This window comes from Bos taurus, chromosome 23, assembly GCF_002263795.3.
Source record: "Bos taurus isolate L1 Dominette 01449 registration number 42190680 breed Hereford chromosome 23, ARS-UCD2.0, whole genome shotgun sequence".
NCBI lineage: Eukaryota > Metazoa > Chordata > Mammalia > Artiodactyla > Bovidae > Bos > Bos taurus.
In genome coordinates, this window is record NC_037350.1 from 16322383 (window position 1) to 16341167 (window position 18785).

At 36.7% G+C, this 18785-nt stretch overlaps 1 protein-coding gene across 15 annotated transcripts in view; it reads left to right on the forward strand.

Annotated features, from left to right (window-relative positions):
- Nucleotides 1-18785, forward strand: part of UBR2 (ubiquitin protein ligase E3 component n-recognin 2) — a 112366-nt gene that overhangs the window by 66946 nt on the left and 26635 nt on the right. For 9 of the 15 annotated variants that reach the window (XR_009492471.1, XM_059880356.1, XM_005223446.5 and 6 more), the window contains 17 exons: nucleotides 669-730; nucleotides 1693-1803; nucleotides 2523-2588; nucleotides 4168-4290; nucleotides 4438-4501; nucleotides 5655-5779; nucleotides 7663-7715; nucleotides 9223-9325; nucleotides 10309-10357; nucleotides 10776-10930; nucleotides 13206-13308; nucleotides 13909-14018; nucleotides 14125-14205; nucleotides 14494-14672; nucleotides 15408-15607; nucleotides 17725-17818; nucleotides 18588-18749. Coding sequence is in view for 13 of the 15 variants with exons in the window: in XM_059880356.1 (XP_059736339.1) it covers nucleotides 669-730; nucleotides 1693-1803; nucleotides 2523-2588; nucleotides 4168-4290; nucleotides 4438-4501; nucleotides 5655-5779; nucleotides 7663-7715; nucleotides 9223-9325; nucleotides 10309-10357; nucleotides 10776-10930; nucleotides 13206-13308; nucleotides 13909-14018; nucleotides 14125-14205; nucleotides 14494-14672; nucleotides 15408-15607; nucleotides 17725-17818; nucleotides 18588-18749 (1840 nt within the window). In the remaining 2 variants the exon portion in view is untranslated. The other 6 variants (XM_059880359.1, XM_059880360.1, XR_009492472.1 and 3 more) reach the window with 6 other exon arrangements.

Here is an 18785-nt window from a genome sequence, read left to right on the forward strand (position 1 = left end):
CAAACCAGGCTTGACCAAGCAGCCTGCATCTATTGATGAGACTGTAAAAAGCACTTTCTGTTTAGACAACAACATAAATAGGACAGTTCTTAGCTAGCAGAATTAACTAAAGTTGAGCTATGAAAAGCCCTTTGCAATTAGGGACGAAAGAGGCTTTGATCCTAAACTGGAAATTCTGGGGAACTGAATTCTGAGGTCAGAATCAGTAGACCTTGAATTCCATGGCCAGTTTCTCAGTTCAGTTGCCAGGAGGATCTCTTGCTACTGTACTTTAAATGGAACAAACTTCATGATCCAGTCGATTATGACCCTTAAAATTGGTTTAACATATAAATTGCTTTGATAGTTATATAGCTGCTTTTGCTATGTTTGCACTTCTAACATTTACTTCTGTAAAATTTAATCAGTGTATGTTGGTACATGTAATTAAGACTCTGGTTCTAAGCATGCCTTTAATACAGAGGTTCATGAAAATAACAGTTGGAAAGCTTCTTTTATGGATGCAGTTCATTTTGTATCTTAATGTGTAATATGATAGGTTTCCAAAGAGACACAGAAAGGGAGTTAGATATAAAGTTGAGCAAATATTTAGTTTAGTTTTTTTTTTTTTTTTTTAATCTAAATTACTTTCACCTATAGAAATACTTCTATCTTTGTTTTCCATGCAGGTTTGCATGTGTTGTTAAGCAAAAGTGAAGTGGCATATAAATTTCCAGAGCTCCTACCTCTAGTAAGTAGTGCAAACATTTAAAAGTAAATACCTATTACAGACCTCCAGTTAGATAATAAATAAGTTATGAGAATATAATATCCAGCACAAGGAATGTGCTGAGTAATATTGTAATAACTTTGAATGGGGACAGATGGTTACTAGACTTACCATGGTCATCATTTCATAATTAGAAAAAGTGAAAGTTGCTCAGTCATATCTGACTCTTTGCGACCCCACGGACTATACAGTCCATGGAATTCTCCAGGCCATACTGGAGTGGGTATAGCCTTTCCCTTCTCCAGGGGCTCATCCCAACTGAGGGATCAATCCCAGGTCTCCCGCATTGCAAGCGAATTCTTTACCAGCTGAGCCACAAGGGAAGCACAAGAATACTGAAGTGGGTAGCCTATCCCTTCTCTACCGGATCTTCCCAAGCCAGAAATTGAACCGCAAATATCAGATCATTACATAGTATACCTGAGTGTGTGTTTGTATATGTGTGTGTATACAGGAAAAGACAGATTAATTTATTGTAGGGATTTGGCTCACATACTCAAGGGATTTGGCAAGTCTGAACTAAACCTGGCAATCTGGCGGATTAAGAGTTGATCTTATAGTCTGAAATCCAAAGGCAGGCTGGAAGCAGAATTTCTTCATCCTTGGAGAAACCTCAGTCTTTTCTTTTAAGGCCTTCTAGCTTATTGGAAAAGGCCCACCAATATCATGGAGAGTAATGTGCTTTACTCATAAAGTATACTGATTTAAATACTAGTCACATCTAAAAAATGGCTTCACAGCGACATCTAGACTGGTGGTAATCAAAAATTGGGTATCATGGTCCAGCCAAGTCCACACATAAAATTAACTAGCACACGGACATACCTTAAAATAGTTTTGACTTGTATTTTATATAAAGTTTCCATTTCTAAACCAGTCTTCTTTATAGAATTGAGATTTTTGTCATTTTTTTGTATACACAGAGTGAACTTAGCCCACCCATGTTGATAGAACACCCTCTTAGATGTCTTGTTTTATGTGCCCAAGTACATGCAGGAATGTGGAGAAGAAATGGTTTCTCTCTCGTAAACCAGGTAAGTGGTTTTTAATTCTGTGAAGAGTTCTCAGTCCATTCTTTAGTTTCTGTGGAGGTTATAATAGTCATCGAAAGTCATCTATATTAAAACTATTGAATGGCCACTGGAAATGAACCTTAAAAATGTTTTATTAAAAACTGTTTGACAAGATAGATGTAATGTTAAACCAAAAGTTTCTTAGAGCTTTTATTCATATTTTATTAAGAAACAATATCAAAAGTAGAAATGAACTTAATTTTCACTTGAAGTCATTTTTAGAACAAAGCTTGATATTTTTAAAAACATAATGAAAAATCAAGATTTCACCTACTTTAATTATAAAATTGGTTTAAAAAAGATAAAAGTTCTGTTAGTATAGCTCTGAAATTGAGGTTTTAATTTTTAAACCTCACTGAGACTTGGTATAGGATTTTTCTCTACTTTTGATAGCTATAAATCTCATTGAAAGAACTTTATTAGGAGACCCAGAAAGTTCGTTGCAAAATGTGAACCATAAAGTTCCATAGAGTTTCCATACTACAATCTGGAAATGTCTAATTAATCTCTGTTGAGATAGCGCTCACTGCTGGGGAAACCGCATTGTGTGTGCATGTTTGCATGTTCATATACTCACGTGCACGAAAGCCATGTGGTCTTTTGGTGAGTGGGGAGAGGAGAGAACTGCACAAATAAAAACCTGTTTACCCAACATAATTACTTATGTTTTTTTTTTTCAGATTTATTACTACCACAATGTGAAATGTAGACGTGAAATGTTTGATAAGGATATAGTAATGCTTCAGGTAATGAATTAAAAGCATTAAATTTAAAGGTTTGAGGGAGTTTTTCTTTTTGTTATTTTCACTGGACCCAGACACTTAGGATCACTCTCAAATCTGTAACTTCGATCTATCCGTTATCTGTTGTTGTTTAGTCGCTAAGTTGTGTCCAACTCTTTTGTAACCCCATGGCCTGTAGTGCATTTGGCTCCTCTGTCCGTGGTATTTCTCAGGCAAGAACACTGGACTGGGCTGTCGTTTCCTCTCCAGAGATCTTCCCAGCCCAGGGATCGAACCTGCATCTCTTGCATTACAGGCAGATTCTTTACCACTGAGCTGCCAAGGAAGCCACCTAGCCCTTATCTACTAAGCTCCAAATTCATATGGCTAAAATAACTGAACATTTCCAGCTGGTTTCCTGAACACATCTTGTATTTCACATATTCAAAATAAATCCTGTGTCCTCCATACCTTCTTCCTATCTTCAGAGTTTCTCTACCTTGGTGAATTGTTCAACAATCTATACAGTTATTAGAGTCAGAAATCTGAAAGCCATCCTTTCTTCACTGTCTTCTGATTATAAAGCCCCAAATCCCTCAAACTGATTTTCAAGGCCTTCAATACTTAACTATGTGAAAAACTCCCTGAATTTGTCATATACCATTAAGTCTTAAAATTTGTACGTTTCTTTCTTTTCTTACCTAGGTTGTGCACCCCACCCTCTTCCTTTTCTGTTTGCTGCCTGTCTTGTTTTCCTGCATATCTTCATGTTTAGTTTAGCATCACTTTCTCCAGAAAGCTGACATACTAAACATGGCTGTGTATCCTTTTGGGGAGGGCCCATAGCATGATGCTTATCCCCACCAGAGCATTCGTAACTCTGGATTGTGGTTGCCTATTCCCTTTCCTTCCTCTACACTAAACTGTGACAGCTCCCTTGGTCCTTTTTATGTCCACTTATGTAGCACAGTGCTTGTCACAAAGCAGTGTTTCCATATTATTGCTGAGTGGATTTAGAAATTATAGAATAAGTTACAAAATGTAAATTTCAAAAACTATTGGTTCAAAAAATCAGAATGCAAGTTGATTGAGAATCTATACAAATGGAATTATAAGAGAATTAAAACTAATATTTAAAAGCCAGCATTTCACTTAGTATAGCATTTATTACTAAAAATTAGTTTGAGTTCTTGAAAAGAGTTTAATATATATGCATTTTTTAAAAAATACTGAAAGTTTTATTACTATACCACATTTCTCTCAGAGTCGTATCCCTGACAGTGACAACACTGACATAAAACCTTGAACTGAATTTATAGGGATACAACTAATTCAAAGCATAAAAGGGAAGAGAACGTATAGTCCATGTTATTATGATATGTGGGTTCAGGGCGTGTTTTGTTTTGTTTTACCAGCATAGATTCCTGTCCACACTTGTAGCTATCACAAGTAAGGACTGGGGCTAAATGAGTCCTCATCTTTTATTGGAATTGATGAATGAGTAAGCTGCTTTCTCTTGTGCAAACCAAAATATGTCTCACTAATTGTTTAGTAGCCCTTTTGACCTTCCTCTCTTCCTTTCTTTCATACATTTTAAAAAAAGACAGGTGTCTCCATGATGGATCCAAATCATTTCCTGATGATAATGCTTAGCCGCTTTGAACTTTATCAGATTTTCAGTACCCCAGATTATGGGAAGAAAATTAGTTCTGAGACTCCTCATAAGGTAAGAGCATGCCTTATGAGACCGCAACATAATTGTTAGAGAAGCGCCTTTCATTCTTTTTGGTTATTTTAATCATCTGAGGTAATACAGATGATTCTTATTCTTATCTCTGAACTTGCTCTCTTCCATTGCCCCCGATGGTTTCAGGATTTAGTTCAGCAGAACAACACTCTAATAGAAGAAATGCTATACCTCATTATAATGCTTGTTGGTAAGTTTGGATATTTTGAAACATTTATGTATTATATTGACTTTTGAAAAACTTTTAAAATTTTTATTTATTTATTTTTGACTGTACTGGGTCTTTGTTGCTGTGTGGGGCTTTCTCTAGCTGGCGTGCACGGGCTTCTCATTGTGGTGGCTTCTCTTGTTGCAGAGCACCGTAGTTGTAGCGCATGGGCTTAGTTGCCCCACAGCACATGGAATCTTCCCAGGCTAGGAACTGAACCCATGTCCCCTGCATTGGCAGGCAGATTCTTAACCACTGGATCACCAGGGAAGTCCTGTATTGAATTTTGTGGTAGCAAGTAGTTTAGAATCTGAACTGTTTCTTCTGTTTGAACAGTTACTCAGTTTTAGGGGAAGGAGATTAGAGTATATATTTTTGTTTTCCCCTCTGGTTACTGTAATGATGAGAGTAATAGCACTGCAGTGCTTTGGAAGAAGGGAAGAGGACAACTGCTAACGCAGGATAAACTGGAAAATTGTGAGTTAGGAATAAAACGGGACAGGAGAATTTAGCAAATAAGAATAGGATATTTAGGAGCTATTTATTGTTACTTTATATCTTAGCTGTGTTTCTGCCCATGGCTTTGTGGTGCGCAAGTGTTCTCACTATCTATATTTTCAGTCCCGTCGCCTCCATCTTTCCTGTTGTGTGCTTTACTTTCTCCCTCTTCCCGTATTGTTTCAGACTCTCAACAGTCCTGGAGCAAAGAATCCTGGCTGCTGTCAGGATGTAATACCAAAGAAGGAGATCTCAGAAGGTGATACCTTATTTGCCACTAGATCAAAGGGCAAAGGAGGGCTCCCTTCCTCCTACCACATGGCAGATGACTTGAAAGCAATTTCCTAGGCTGCTGGTACAGCTCTGTTGCTAGTCCCTTCCCACCTTCTGATCTCATTCTTTGAAAACAGCAACCAGAGTTCTCTCTCCATGGCTAAGGACTACACTCACCTGCTTTGTCAGAGGCTCAAAAAGATGACTGGGAGCTGCTTTCACCCTGCTTTATTGCCTGACCAGTCATTGCTTTTCCAATGTACAGAAAGAAAAATATATTGTGTTTCATGAATTATAAATATGTGTTGCTTACAAATATTATGATTGTTAAGTGTGTATATATGTACTTATTCATTGTTGACAGGAGAGAGATTTAGTCCTGGAGTTGGACAGGTTAATGCTACAGATGAGATTAAACGAGAGATTATCCATCAGTTGAGCATCAAACCTATGGCTCATAGTGAATTGGTAAAGTCTTTACCTGAAGATGTAAGTACCTACATTTTAAAAAATACATGGAAATCCTTCCATAAACCCTTCCATAAATATATGGAAACATTTAACCTTTAACTGTCCGTCTAGTGTGTGTATAGACTGACTTCTATATACCTTCTCCACAGTTGTAAAAACTACAGTGCTAGCACATGTATAACTCTAGTCACTCTTATTAGAAATAAATAGAAAAAGAAAGTACTGGTACTAGGAGTGGAAAGCAGCAAAGAAATAGAATCCTTCATAGCGAAGCCTTGAAAGAGATAAGGCTACTGAGTAAAAGAAAACGTGTTCCTTAGAACGGAATTTACATATCCATTAAAGAAGAATTGTTGATAGGATGTTTAATACAAAGTTGTGATGGATAGAGATAACGCTTTATAACCTAGAAATACCTACTCAGCTATGTTGAATAAACTAAAGTTTGCTAGAGTTTTTTCCTTCTAAAGCATCCAAAGACTCTGCTAAGCCATTCCTCTCATTTTAGTGAATGTAAATTAACATTCATATGGGCATTCGTAGATCAGTTGTAGCTATTTTTCCTCCTAGAATCTTAAGGTCCCATGCCACCTATTTTTCAGCCCTGGGGCTTTTCAGAAACCCCAATTACAGTTGGGAAAGGTTTTTCACAATGTTTTCCCATATTTGAAACATAGATTAGAACTCTGAACCTTAATTTTCATTCTTCTAGGATTTAAACATTGTGGAGTTGTAATACTTATCTTAAACTTTGTCTTATTTCAAACTTATTTCAAACATCTATAGGAATAGAGAACATAGTATAATGAACCCATCGCCAGTTTCACCAGATGACCAGTCTTATTTCTACTCTAACCACTAATCTGTACACCCTCACTGGGTTATTTTGTGGAGAATACCAGATTTACCATTTCATCTATAAATAGAATTGTATGTATCTAAAATAGTGGTTCTCACCCAGGGACACTTTTGGCACCCCCCACCCCGGGAGGGGACCATTTGACAGTGTCACTACTCAGGCCTGAGTGTGTGTGTTCCTGGCATCCATTCAACAGAGGCCAGGATACTCTTAACATCCTACAGTACAGGACAGACTCTCACAATAATGACCTATCTAATCCAAATGTCAGGAGTGCCAAGGTTGATCCAAAAGTTACAAGCTTTTAGAAAAACACCTGTGCATTTGCTAGTTATCACACCTAAAAAAATAATAATTTTTAATATCACTAAGTATCTATTCAGAATAAAAATTACATGTACTTTTTTTTAGGTCTCTGTTAATGGGCTACTTTTGCCATTTCCATTTCTAGTTGTGTATGCAGGTACTTTTTAATGCAGGAAATGAGGGAACAATTATAGTTTCACTTAGATGTTAGAATAGGAAGAAATTTAAACAGCATTTGAAAAATGCAAATACCTTGTACAAAGTGATGGCATCTATATCTACCAAACATTTTTGACCAGAGAATTCTTTTATTCACACAAGTCCTGTTAACATCTTGTCACAAATAAGATATGATTTGGAAAATGCTGTTTTAATGAAGATAGATAAGAAATTAGTATAGCTATTTCAGAAAATATTACAAAGATATAAATTTTGTTTAAATGTTATGTATACTTTGTGATTTTATTTCATTCCTTTTGAAAGCTGTCACCTTGATTTCATATGGTGACTTGTTTTTAATTGTATCAATCTGAATGAATGTTAGCTTACCAAGTAAATTTCCCCAACTGCATATTAATCATGTTTCCTATGGAATCTTCATCTGTAGAAACTGAGATAGTAGTATATTCACTTTATACAATTTCTTTATGAAGCTTAATGAGATAAAAGCACAATGCTCAGACTGCTAGCAGATACTGTTATTAACATAAAACACATTTATTTCCTGTACCTTTAGGAGAACAAGGAGACTGGCATGGAGAGTGTGATTGAAGCAGTTGCCCATTTCAAGTGAGTTTATTTTCTATTTTTTCACATTTGATTTGATTTTATACATTAATTTTTCTTAGAGTGTTTCCTTTGATGGAAGTAAGAATAAAATTGTTGTTTTCAGAGAGTGACAACCATTTTCAGACTTGTAATTCTGAACTAGATTTCTCACTGACATTTCTCTTTTATGATCTAGCCCTATTTAGCAACTTACAGTAGATATATGAGAATTTTCAATTGTATTCAAAATAGGTGTTCATAGCTGATAGTTTCAAATAGCTGAAATTAACCTGATCTTAAGGGCATGCATTGTGCTTCCTTTGCTTCCATTTGTATGTGCCGCCTAAGCGGTGGGTCAGCCTCCGAGTCATGCTTTCCTTGGTGTCTAGTGTGTCAGCCAGTCAGTAAACTAGTTTCCCCTTAAGGTTGTTGAGGCAGTTTCTTAATCCTGCTTTTTCTTTGCTCCTCACTTCAATGACAGTGTCTTTATTTCTATTGATTTTAAAAACAATACATGTTTTTTGGGGAAGTATAAAAAAAAAAAGACTAGAAAAGAGACTCTCAGGGACTTCCCAGGTGGCTCAGTGGTAAAGAATCCACCTACCAATGCAGGAAAGCTGGGTTCAATCCCTGATCAAAGAAGATCCCACATGCCATGGAACAGCTAAGCCCATGTGCCACAACTGCTGAGCCCACATTAGATCACAACTGCTGTGGTCTGGAGCCCAAGTGCAGCAGCTACTGAAGCCATGCACCTAGAGCCGCTGTTCTGCAATAAGAGAAACCACTGCAAGAAGAAGCCTGTACACCGCAACCAAGAGTAGCCCCTGCTCTCTGCAACCAGGGAAAGCCCATGTAGCAGCAAAGACCCAGCACAGCCAAAATAAATATAAATAAATTATTAAAAAAAAATTCTCTCAACCCAAATTACACCTGCTTTTTTCACTTGGTAGAACTTTTCATAGACATCTTTACATGTCAAAATATAGAAGTTAACATCACTTTTAATAGTTTTCGATTGTTTGGAGATGGCGTAATGTGTGTTACCTGTCCCTTATTGTTAGACTTCAAATTGCTGTCACTACAATGACCGTCACATTCCCGTGTCCAGTTAGAATAAATCCAAGGTGGACATGCTAGATAAAAATGGATGTACATAAAGCTTTGGATATAGATTCCCAAATGAATCCACAGAAAGCAGTTCCAGCTTATGCTCACCAGCAGGTTATGAGATCTTTAAATTATTATTTTTTTTTAAATTTTTGGCTGCCATGGGTCTTCATTGCTATGCATGGGCTCTCTCTAGTTGTATAGGCTTCTTACTGTGGTAGCTTTTCTTGTGAAGCACAGGCTCTAGAGCATGGCTTCAGTAGTAACAGCACACAAACTTAGTTGCCTGGTGGTATGTGGAATCTTCCCAGATCAGGGATCAAACCCATGTCCCGTGCATTGGCAGGCAGATTCTTAACCACTGGACCACAAAGGAAGTCCAGTATATGAGATTTAAGAATTTTTTTCTTCCCCAAAGGAAACCTGGATTAACAGGACGAGGCATGTATGAACTGAAACCAGAGTGTGCCAAAGAGTTCAATTTGTATTTCTATCACTTTTCAAGGGCAGAGCAATCCAAGGTAATTGGGAAAATTAAAAGTATATTGGGAAAGGGTTGCTTGGAGTTTTTTTGTTTTTGTTTTTTCCTAAACAACTTTTACTGCTTTTCACACAGATTGAAAAAGGACACATTTTTATTGTAGGAAATTCGGAAAATATGAAAAGGTATAAAGAAGAAAGTACAGATTACCTATAATACCACCACTTAACATATGGGGTTTTCCCCTTAGTACTTTGTGCATACATAAAAGAGATCTATATAATTATACACGTACCTACACATATCGAATTGTATGTATTTTATTGGCTTTTGAAGACAAATCATCAACCTTATGGTAATCAGTTAACCTGTTTTACACTCATTTCGGAATTGCTAGTGCTTAACATTATGTTTTCCCATGGTGACTTATGGAATTTAACTAGTTAAATTTTGCCTTTTAGCAGTTTACTCTTAAAAATAAGTTTGGAATAAATGGCATTAAACGAAACTTAAGCATGAAGCTTTTGTTTCCTAGTTGGTTGGTTGGTTTTTTTTTTTGAAGTATAGTTGATTTACAATGTTACGTTAGTTTCAGGTATACAATACAGTGATTCAGTCTTTATATAATATGTAGTTTTTCAGATACTTTTCCCTTATAGGTTATTATAAAATATAGATTATAGTTCCCTGTGCTGTGTAGTAGGTCCTTGTTGGTTATCTGTTTTATATATAGCAGTGTTTATTCATTTTTGATACATGATATAGAGCTCAAACCTAAATAATTTTTTGACTTTGGTTGATACATGTTTCCCCTGAATTTTAAACCAAGAAAGAATCCACCTGGGGGATTCTCTTAGTGGAAGGGGAAATTAACCTTGATATCAGTTTCAGGGTGATGACAAAATTAAGGATAGAAATTTCCTAAAATCAGAAGTTAGTATGAGAAAGATTAACTTATATCAGTAGTTTCGGATATTGTTTCCTATTACTTATTCTGTGTCCAAATTAATTCATTTTTATTAGGCAGAGGAAGCTCAACGGAAATTGAAAAAACAAAATAAAGAAGATACAGGTATTTTTAATCTTTCCCAAAATCTCATGTCAGTCTCTTAATTGTTAAAGGTTGTTTTGTATAGACTATGATAATGATCCTTAGTGAAGTGAAAGATTTAAATGTAAGCTTTCTGAATGAATGAACATTTAAAGGGCTAGTATAGACGTAGTCTTGTACTGAGTCACCTCTGAGTTTATCTCAGTTTTATCTCAGATCTTCAGATATTTCTAGGGAAAAGGAAGACATTCTTTTATACTACTGCTATTTACGGAGCTACTTTTATGCATTTAACTGATCTGAGAAGGTAAAATATAGCTTTAAGATGCAAATATTCTTTGAAGGCTATCAAAAGTATGTAATAAGGTCATAGTTTTTTTGCTTTGGTTTGGTTTAAAGCATGTTCTACAAAAGAAGCCAATAATATCTTTATTTTCAGCACTTCCGCCTCCAGTTTTGCCCCCATTCTGCCCTCTGTTTGCAAGTCTGGTTAACATTTTGCAGTCAGATGTCATGTTGTTAATCATGAGGACAGTGTTGCAGTGGACTGTAGAACATAGTGGACATATCTGGTCTGAGTCCATGCTGCAAAGGGTAAGTTTGAAGACATTATTATTTATATTTCAGTGGTTTTGTAGTAGAAACCAAAGTACAAAATAGTCTTTCAATATCTGTACATGGGACACTTCAGTTAAAATGTAGTGTTATCTTACTTTGAAATAAAGTATTTTATTTCTATTTTTGTGTCTAAGGATAAAAACGAGAGCTTGGCAGATGTTTTTACACCACGTGTTTGTGATTACCCTGCTCTTGTTGGCAGATCTGCCTCTCACTGACTGGTCCTGATCTGTCTTTGTTTATACAGTACTCTGATATTTGTATAATGTGTTATCTTTACATTTGTTTTTTACTTAATTCTCTTTAAAAACTTGTGAGTTCATTAATACTTAATTTTGCAATTGAAGAAATTGAAAGTCAGGTACCTATGGTCCTATAGCTAATTAGTGGCAAGTTCAGAACCTTTTGTTTGTATTTTACTTTATAGCTTTAATGAATGTAAGTCATTCATAAATTATTATCTCACTAAATTCACATAATACCCCTATGTAGATAGTAGATAGTTTTTCTTCTGTATAGATGAGGAAGGCAGGGTTCAGTGAGAGTCAATTAACTGGTCCATGTTACTCAACTAGAAAGAAAGATAATAATAATACTCAGTTAATAGAATTAGCCTATTCTTGCCAGGCACTTTTATGTACCATACTGGTAAGCCTCAAAACTCTAGTGGGAAGCTAATGTTTTTTCCCATTTTAAAAATGATGAAGTTAGGCTTAGAGGAACTCCCTAAAGGCATGTAGCTTCAAAATAGCAAAGGCAGAATTCAGATGGTGAGCCTTGCTTCAAAGCTACTGTTTCCCATTGTCTCAGCAGCCTCAAGTATCCCACTGGCTAAGATATTTGCATATGTATACTCCCCTCCTGTTTATAAACATACACTTAAAAATGTGAAAGCATGGCTGGATGGGAAGGCATTTTGGGAGAGAATGGATACATGTGTGTATGGCTGAGTCCCTTCACTGTTCACCTAAAACTATTACTGCTGCTGCTGAGTCCGTTCAGTCGTGTCCGACTCTGTGCGACCCTGTAGACGGCAGCCCACCAGGCTCCCCCGTCCCTGGGAGTCTCCAGGCAAGAACACTGGAGTGGGTTGCCATTTCCTTCTCCAATGCATGAAAGTGAAAAGTGAAAGTGAGGTCGCTCAGTTGTGTCCGACTCTTCACGACCCCATGGACTGCAGCCTACCAGGCTCCTCCACCCATGGGATTTTCCAGGCAAGAGTACTGGAGTGGGGTGCCATTGCCTTCTCCGGAAATTATCACAGTATTGTTAATTGGCTATACCCCAATAATAAAAAGTTTAAACTAAAAAATAAAATTAGATTACAGAAATTAAAAATAATAAAATGTAAAAGCATGGAGTTGTGGTGTACTGGAGACGATCAGTATTATATGAGCAAAAGATTTGTGGGAAACGATGGAGAAAAGAGGAATGAACATCATTTATCTTATGTATACATTGGCTTTACGTCATTCACACCAATGTTCTTCTAAGTATTTTGACAATCACAGCAGCCCTATGTATAGGGAAAGGTACAGAGACACCACACACGTATCTCCTTCAAAAATTGGGGAGAAGGGTAAAGAACAATAAAGATCAGACAGATTCAGTGTAGTTATATTCTTAGAAGTCTAGCAATGAATTTTTCATAGGTATGCTGAACATCTTTATAAATGATGTGGCATTAGAGATAAAAGTATGTCTCTTTCTGAGATGATTTTTAGTCCTTAGAAAAACTAAACTAGTATTATAGATTAGATAATTATGTGATCGATGCTTTCAGGTCTAATTATTTGACCACTGATCCTTAGAATCAGTGGTTTTTAAGACTGTAGTGTAGGGATGGAATATTGGAGAAGGAAATGGCAACCCACTCCAGTGTTCTTGCCTGGAGAATCCCAGGGCCGGGGGAGCCTGGTCGCACAGAGTCGGACACAACTGAAGTGACTTAGCAGCAGCAGTAGGGATGGAATAAAACTGAAAATTATATGAATTGCTAGTCACAGCTGTTAGTAATTTTAACTTACCTTAAGAATTTGCAATTGAATTTTCTTCCTAGCTAAAATAGAAATTTTTGTTTCCTTGCTTGGAAATCTTTATTAGAAAATGAACTTTAGAGTTTGGATTTAATAAAAATTAGTACTTTGAATTATTTTTTTACTATACTTAATCTTTAATAGTTTGATTTCTCTTTTTTCAGTAGTGGATTATTATTTGTTTTTTCTTACAAAATTATGTACTTGTATTTTAGGTATTACATTTAATTGGAATGGCACTACAAGAAGAAAAACAGCATTTAGAGAATGTCATGGAGGAGCATGTCATAACATTTACCTTCACACAGAAGATATCGAGTATGTATACAACTTCTACTAAACTAACTCAACATATCAGTGATTTTTTAAGTGTAGTATAACCTCTTTTATTTGATCATACAGGTTTGAAGTAGATTATATTGAATCCAATTTTCTGAGGTTATCTGTATTTACCTGTGTATTTTATCAGAGCCTGTGTACTTATCAGATCTAATTCATTTTCCTAGACTTGTAAAATCTCAGGTAGACCTTTCAGCTGGGTTTTTATTGAATTTTGCTAGAGGTTATCTTAGAATAATCATATGGTGTAAGACGTCAGTTTTTGAATGATGAAAGCATTCTAGTTGTTAACAGCTTGTTTGTGAAATACAAATATGTCACATTTTGAGAAGTATTGAAAATTTCTAAAAGAGCTGTAATCAAATGATGGGCCGATATTATAAGCAATTTCATTTTATCTTCTTTTGCCTGGTAGTAAGCACTATTGCCTGGAGAACCCCAGGGATGGGGGAGCCTGGTAGGCTGCTGTCTATGGGGTTGCACAGAGTTGGACACGACTGAAGCGACTTAGCAGCAGCAGCAGCAAGCACTATGAAGTCTTAACTATTATTCACATGCCCATTTTTTCTTCCACCTTAGAACCTGGTGAGGCTCCAAACAACTCACCTAGTATACTAGCTATGCTGGAAACACTGCAGAATGCTCCCTACCTAGAAGTCCACAAAGATATGATTAAGTGGATATTAAAGGTAAAGTTTCCTACATCACTCTGCTTTTTGTGAAAAATATTAAATGTTTATCTTTAAATTTTATAATGTTTCATAGCTTCAGAGTAACTGATACTTTTTTTCATAGACTTTTAATGCTATTAAGAAGTTAAGGGAGAGTTCATCCACCAGTCCTGTGGCAGAGACAGAAGGAACCATAATGGAAGAGGTAAAAGATGTAAAGTGTAATACTGAAAAGTTGTGGCAAGGTCACTTTAAGCAATTAAATGTATCTGCAGTAAGTTGGTAGTTGATATTATTCACAAACATGTAAATCCAAAGAAGTTGTGGCACTGTTTGTTTATTTTTGTAGCAATCTTTTGGACTGCCTTTTTTTTTTCTTTAGCATGTTAAGTTGATTAAAAATCTAATTAGTATTTACAATAAAAATATTTCTCTTTTGGGGGAAACGTGCATTTAGCCTCTAGTGGTCTAATTAAATGAAGTGTAATTTCAGAGTTCGAGAGACAAAGACAAAGCTGAGAGGAAGAGAAAAGCTGAGATTGCCAGATTACGCAGAGAGAAGATCATGGCTCAGATGTCTGAGATGCAGCGGCACTTTATTGATGAGAACAAAGAACTCTTTCAGCAGACGTTAGAACTGGATTCCTCTGTCTCTGCTGTACTTGATAATGGGTAAAAATTAATCACAGTTTTTGAAACGCTTGACCAGGGGTTCTCAATTGAGGGAGATGTTTGGTTTTTTTTCCTTTTTTTGCATGCATGTGTGTGTGCTAAGTCGCTTCAGTCGTGTCTGACTCTGTGACCCCATGGACTATGTAGCCCGCCAGGCTCCTCTCTCCATGGGATTCTCCAGACAAGAATACTGGAGTGGGTTGCCATTTCCTTCTCCAGGGAATCTTCCCAACCTAGGGATCAAACCTACATCTCCTGTGTCTCTTGCAAGGCAAGGAGATTCTTTACTGCTGAGTCACTGGGGAAGCCCCTTTTTTCTTTATAAGTACACTTAATCCTAGAGTAATTTAGAAGAGTTGATAGAAAAATTGTGTGGCCTTGTAGTTGGAGGATTTACTCTTAGAAATCTGAGCTAATTAGCATATAATTATGAGCATGTCTCTGATTATAGATAGAATAATTCCTGTGTATACTTAAAATGTAAGTTATTCAAAAAACCCTTGACATTCATAAATGAATGAGTGCACTAGGCTCTGTTAACTTAGCATCTGGCTTCTGTGTTATATATTGGATTGCTGTGAGAACTGAAGGAGATAATTTTGATACATATGAAAGACTGTCTCTCAAGTCATCAAAACTGTGTTTTAAATATGTACATACCTAAAATCTACTGTTCTGTGATTCTATAGAAACTTCTTAGGCTCATTAATTATTCTCATAACCTTTTTATTGCAGCCCTGTGGTTTCAGATATGACTCTTACAGCATTGGGCCCAGCACAGACTCGGGTCCCTGAACAGAGACAGTGTGTCACCTGTATATTGTGTCAGGAAGAGCAAGAGGTGAATGCAGAAAGCAAGGCAATGGTCCTGGCAGCATTTGTGCAGAGATCAACTGTGTTATCAAAAGACAGAAGTAAATTCATTCAGGATCCAGGTAAGTCATAGCTATGTCCTCAACTGGCCTATTAATAGTGAGTGCCACTTAGTATGGTAAGTGACATACAGAGATTTTATTAATCTGATGATAACTCTCTAGGCTTGCTGGTATCTTGGGCAGGTAACTTGGGTGGGAATTCCTCACTTGGCAAATGCAGAAACATTCCAGTGGGTTAAGTATTATGCCTGAAGTACACAGCTGACAAATAGCAGGGATTCGAAGGAAAGCTGTCCTTTGTGATAGAACATTAACATACTTTGGTACTTAACAGTCTTTCCCATTCTTCAGACTTGTAAAGTTCCAATAATTAGTTGACACACTGAAATAACAATAATTATTTGTTCTCATGGATGGTTCCAGGGTGTAATCCTGATGAGTAAGCCTTGTGAGAAGCAGTCCTTGAGCCAGATTCTCATTTAGATTATTGAGATAGAGACTACCGTGTAGTGCAGGACATTCTTCAGGAGTCTTGGAATCAGTATCTATGGAATGGAGGGGAAGGAAGCAGGTTTGGCCAGAGGGAGAAGTTGAGCTGTGTGGTACAGTTCCCAGAAGACCTTAGCCAACCCCATAGGCGCTCTGGAGCTAGATAGAGCTCAAAGCTGTCCTGAGTTGGGGTAAGGGGGTGGGTTTTTTATACCCTGACACTGATAATAAACTGGTTGTGGGCTGCCTCTGGAAAGAGGTGTGACCTTGAGCAAAGCAGTGTGACCCTGAGCAAAGTCTCTTAAAGAGGGATAATAGTTGAGTGCTCCCTTTTAACAGCTGATGGAGTAAGTCATTCATTCCTGCAGGGGCATCTGGGCTACACCTTGTGTCCACCATAGATACTTTGATGTTTCTACTCTTCTATTTGTTTATATGTGCATGTGCCTCAGTGATACCAGTAAACGTCGTGAGAGCAGGAGCTGTCTTAATTTCCAAGGCACTTGTTTAGCCAGTGCCTTTCACACTGTATTACTAGAAGGAAGTTTGAGAGCTCACTGGTAAAATTGCCTTTTCCCTACATGGGAAGTCTTCAGAGTGTGGCTCTCAAGCCCCCTTGTTAAGAAAGATTGGTCTGCTTCATCTTAAGAAATGATCATTTGTACCAGATGGTTTACAAATTTCATTCTAGGCTGAAGATAAAGTTATCACCTGTATTTAGTTTGTTACCTGCTTAGGAAAACTGACTGGCTATAAGTGGATTTTTTTTAAGGCTTTCACAGTTTAGATCATTAAAGATTTCTTTATGCTGTGAAATTTGCACTATTCTATTATATAAAGCAAATTGAAATGAGTAATTTTACTGTTAGAGAATTTCTAAAATTATGCTAACTAATGTAGAGAATTCCAAGAATTCCCAAAGAAGTCAGCTAGCCAATTTATGTTTGTCTTCATTTTTCATCTCCTTTGAATATAAAAATTAGTGCCAGAACAGAAGACTGTGAATTGCCCTTTTTCCCTGCTCTGGACTGGGCTACTGTCCTGGTACTTGGCTGCACCTATGACTCGTACAGTAATTGTGGCTCTTCTCTGCATGAGTGTCCTTAAGCAGAATATCCTCTAGGGAGCGCCCCACTACTGCCAGGACATATTTTTCGTTCGAGATCATTGTGACCCAGCTGCCCTGAAGGCATTAAAGACAGCTCCATCATTTGTGGGAAATAGGAGTCTCTCAGTGCCCTGAAAACGTGATGTGTTCAAAAAATTAGATGTACTTAAGTACAGAATTCCCTGGAGAAGAAAACAACAACCCACTCCAGTATTCTTGCCTGGAAAATGCCATGGACAGAGAAGCCTACAGGGGGCTATAGTCCATAGGGTCGCAGAGTCAGACATAGCTGAGAGTCAGACAAAACTGAGCGACTAAACAACAACAGGATTCCAGTTTCAGTTCACAGTTCAAGGAAGTTTCACTAATTTGCTCAGGGTAATGAAAATTAGAGAGTCCTGTATTCTAAATAATCTAGGGTCTTGCATAAATTACTGGTATCTCAAAGGAATAAACTAGCATTTCACTTGAAGTTTACAAGCTCTTAGTAAGGATTTCACAATTTAACGTTGTACATTTGTTATAGGAATATTAAATGCTTGAGTTTTCTCTTATGTTTTCTGTTTGTTTTATAATGCAGAAAATTATGATCCATTATTCATGCACCCTGATCTGTCTTGTGGAATACATACTGGTAGCTGTGGGCATATTATGCATGCACACTGTTGGCAAAGGTAATTTATATTCTTAATATTAGTCAAGAGAAGCTTACCCAAAGACTCAAAATTTAATTTTTTAATAAAGGAAATTCCATTCTAGAAAAAGGGGAGAAAACTAAACACATTGGAAGAAAAAAAGACTCCATTATTACTGCCTAACAGATAACAATTAAAATTAATTTGCTTTGTCAGTGCATTTAAAGGAGTGACTTAGAAACTTCATAGTATATCAAATATAATTTTTAATTTAGGGGTCTGTATTTTTTAATATGGGAAGTCTAACAGACTGGATGAAGAAAAGGATTTTTACAGTGGTATAAACCTGAGAAGAATGTCTTTCTTCGGGTCCAAGGTGAACAACTCTTGATTCTGAAGATGCTAGCACTTGCCTAGTTACCTCTCAAGATTGTCATGGCTCCCTGAGCTAATATGGAATAACTTCAAACTTACTCTGTTTTGGTGCTTTCTATGCTTCTGCAGCAGCAGAAGTGCCGTTATTCTGGTACTCTGCTCATTGAGTTGTACTGAACCACCCCTAGTAAGTAGCACTAGCCCTGCGGGAATAACCACAGAGCACTAGGGCCAAGAAATATGCTACTTGGTGAATGACTGTTTGCTAATTACTACAACTTAAAATTAAAGTATCACTTTTAAAAATAATTGAGGTCATTTTAAAATTTTAATTTTTAGATGTTTTTTGGAAACAAAATGTTGAAGCTTGTGGCTCTCATTAAAAAAAAAAATTACCATTGTTTTTGATACCTCATGTTTTCTAATTGTGAAGGTATTTTGATTCCGTTCAAGCTAAAGAACAGCGAAGGCAACAGAGATTACGCTTACATACAAGCTATGATGTAGAAAATGGAGAATTCCTTTGTCCCCTTTGTGAATGCTTGAGTAATACTGTTATTCCTCTGCTGCTTCCTCCAAGAAATGTTTTTCATGGGTAAGTTTTGGTTCATAAAACCTTTGTATCAAAGAA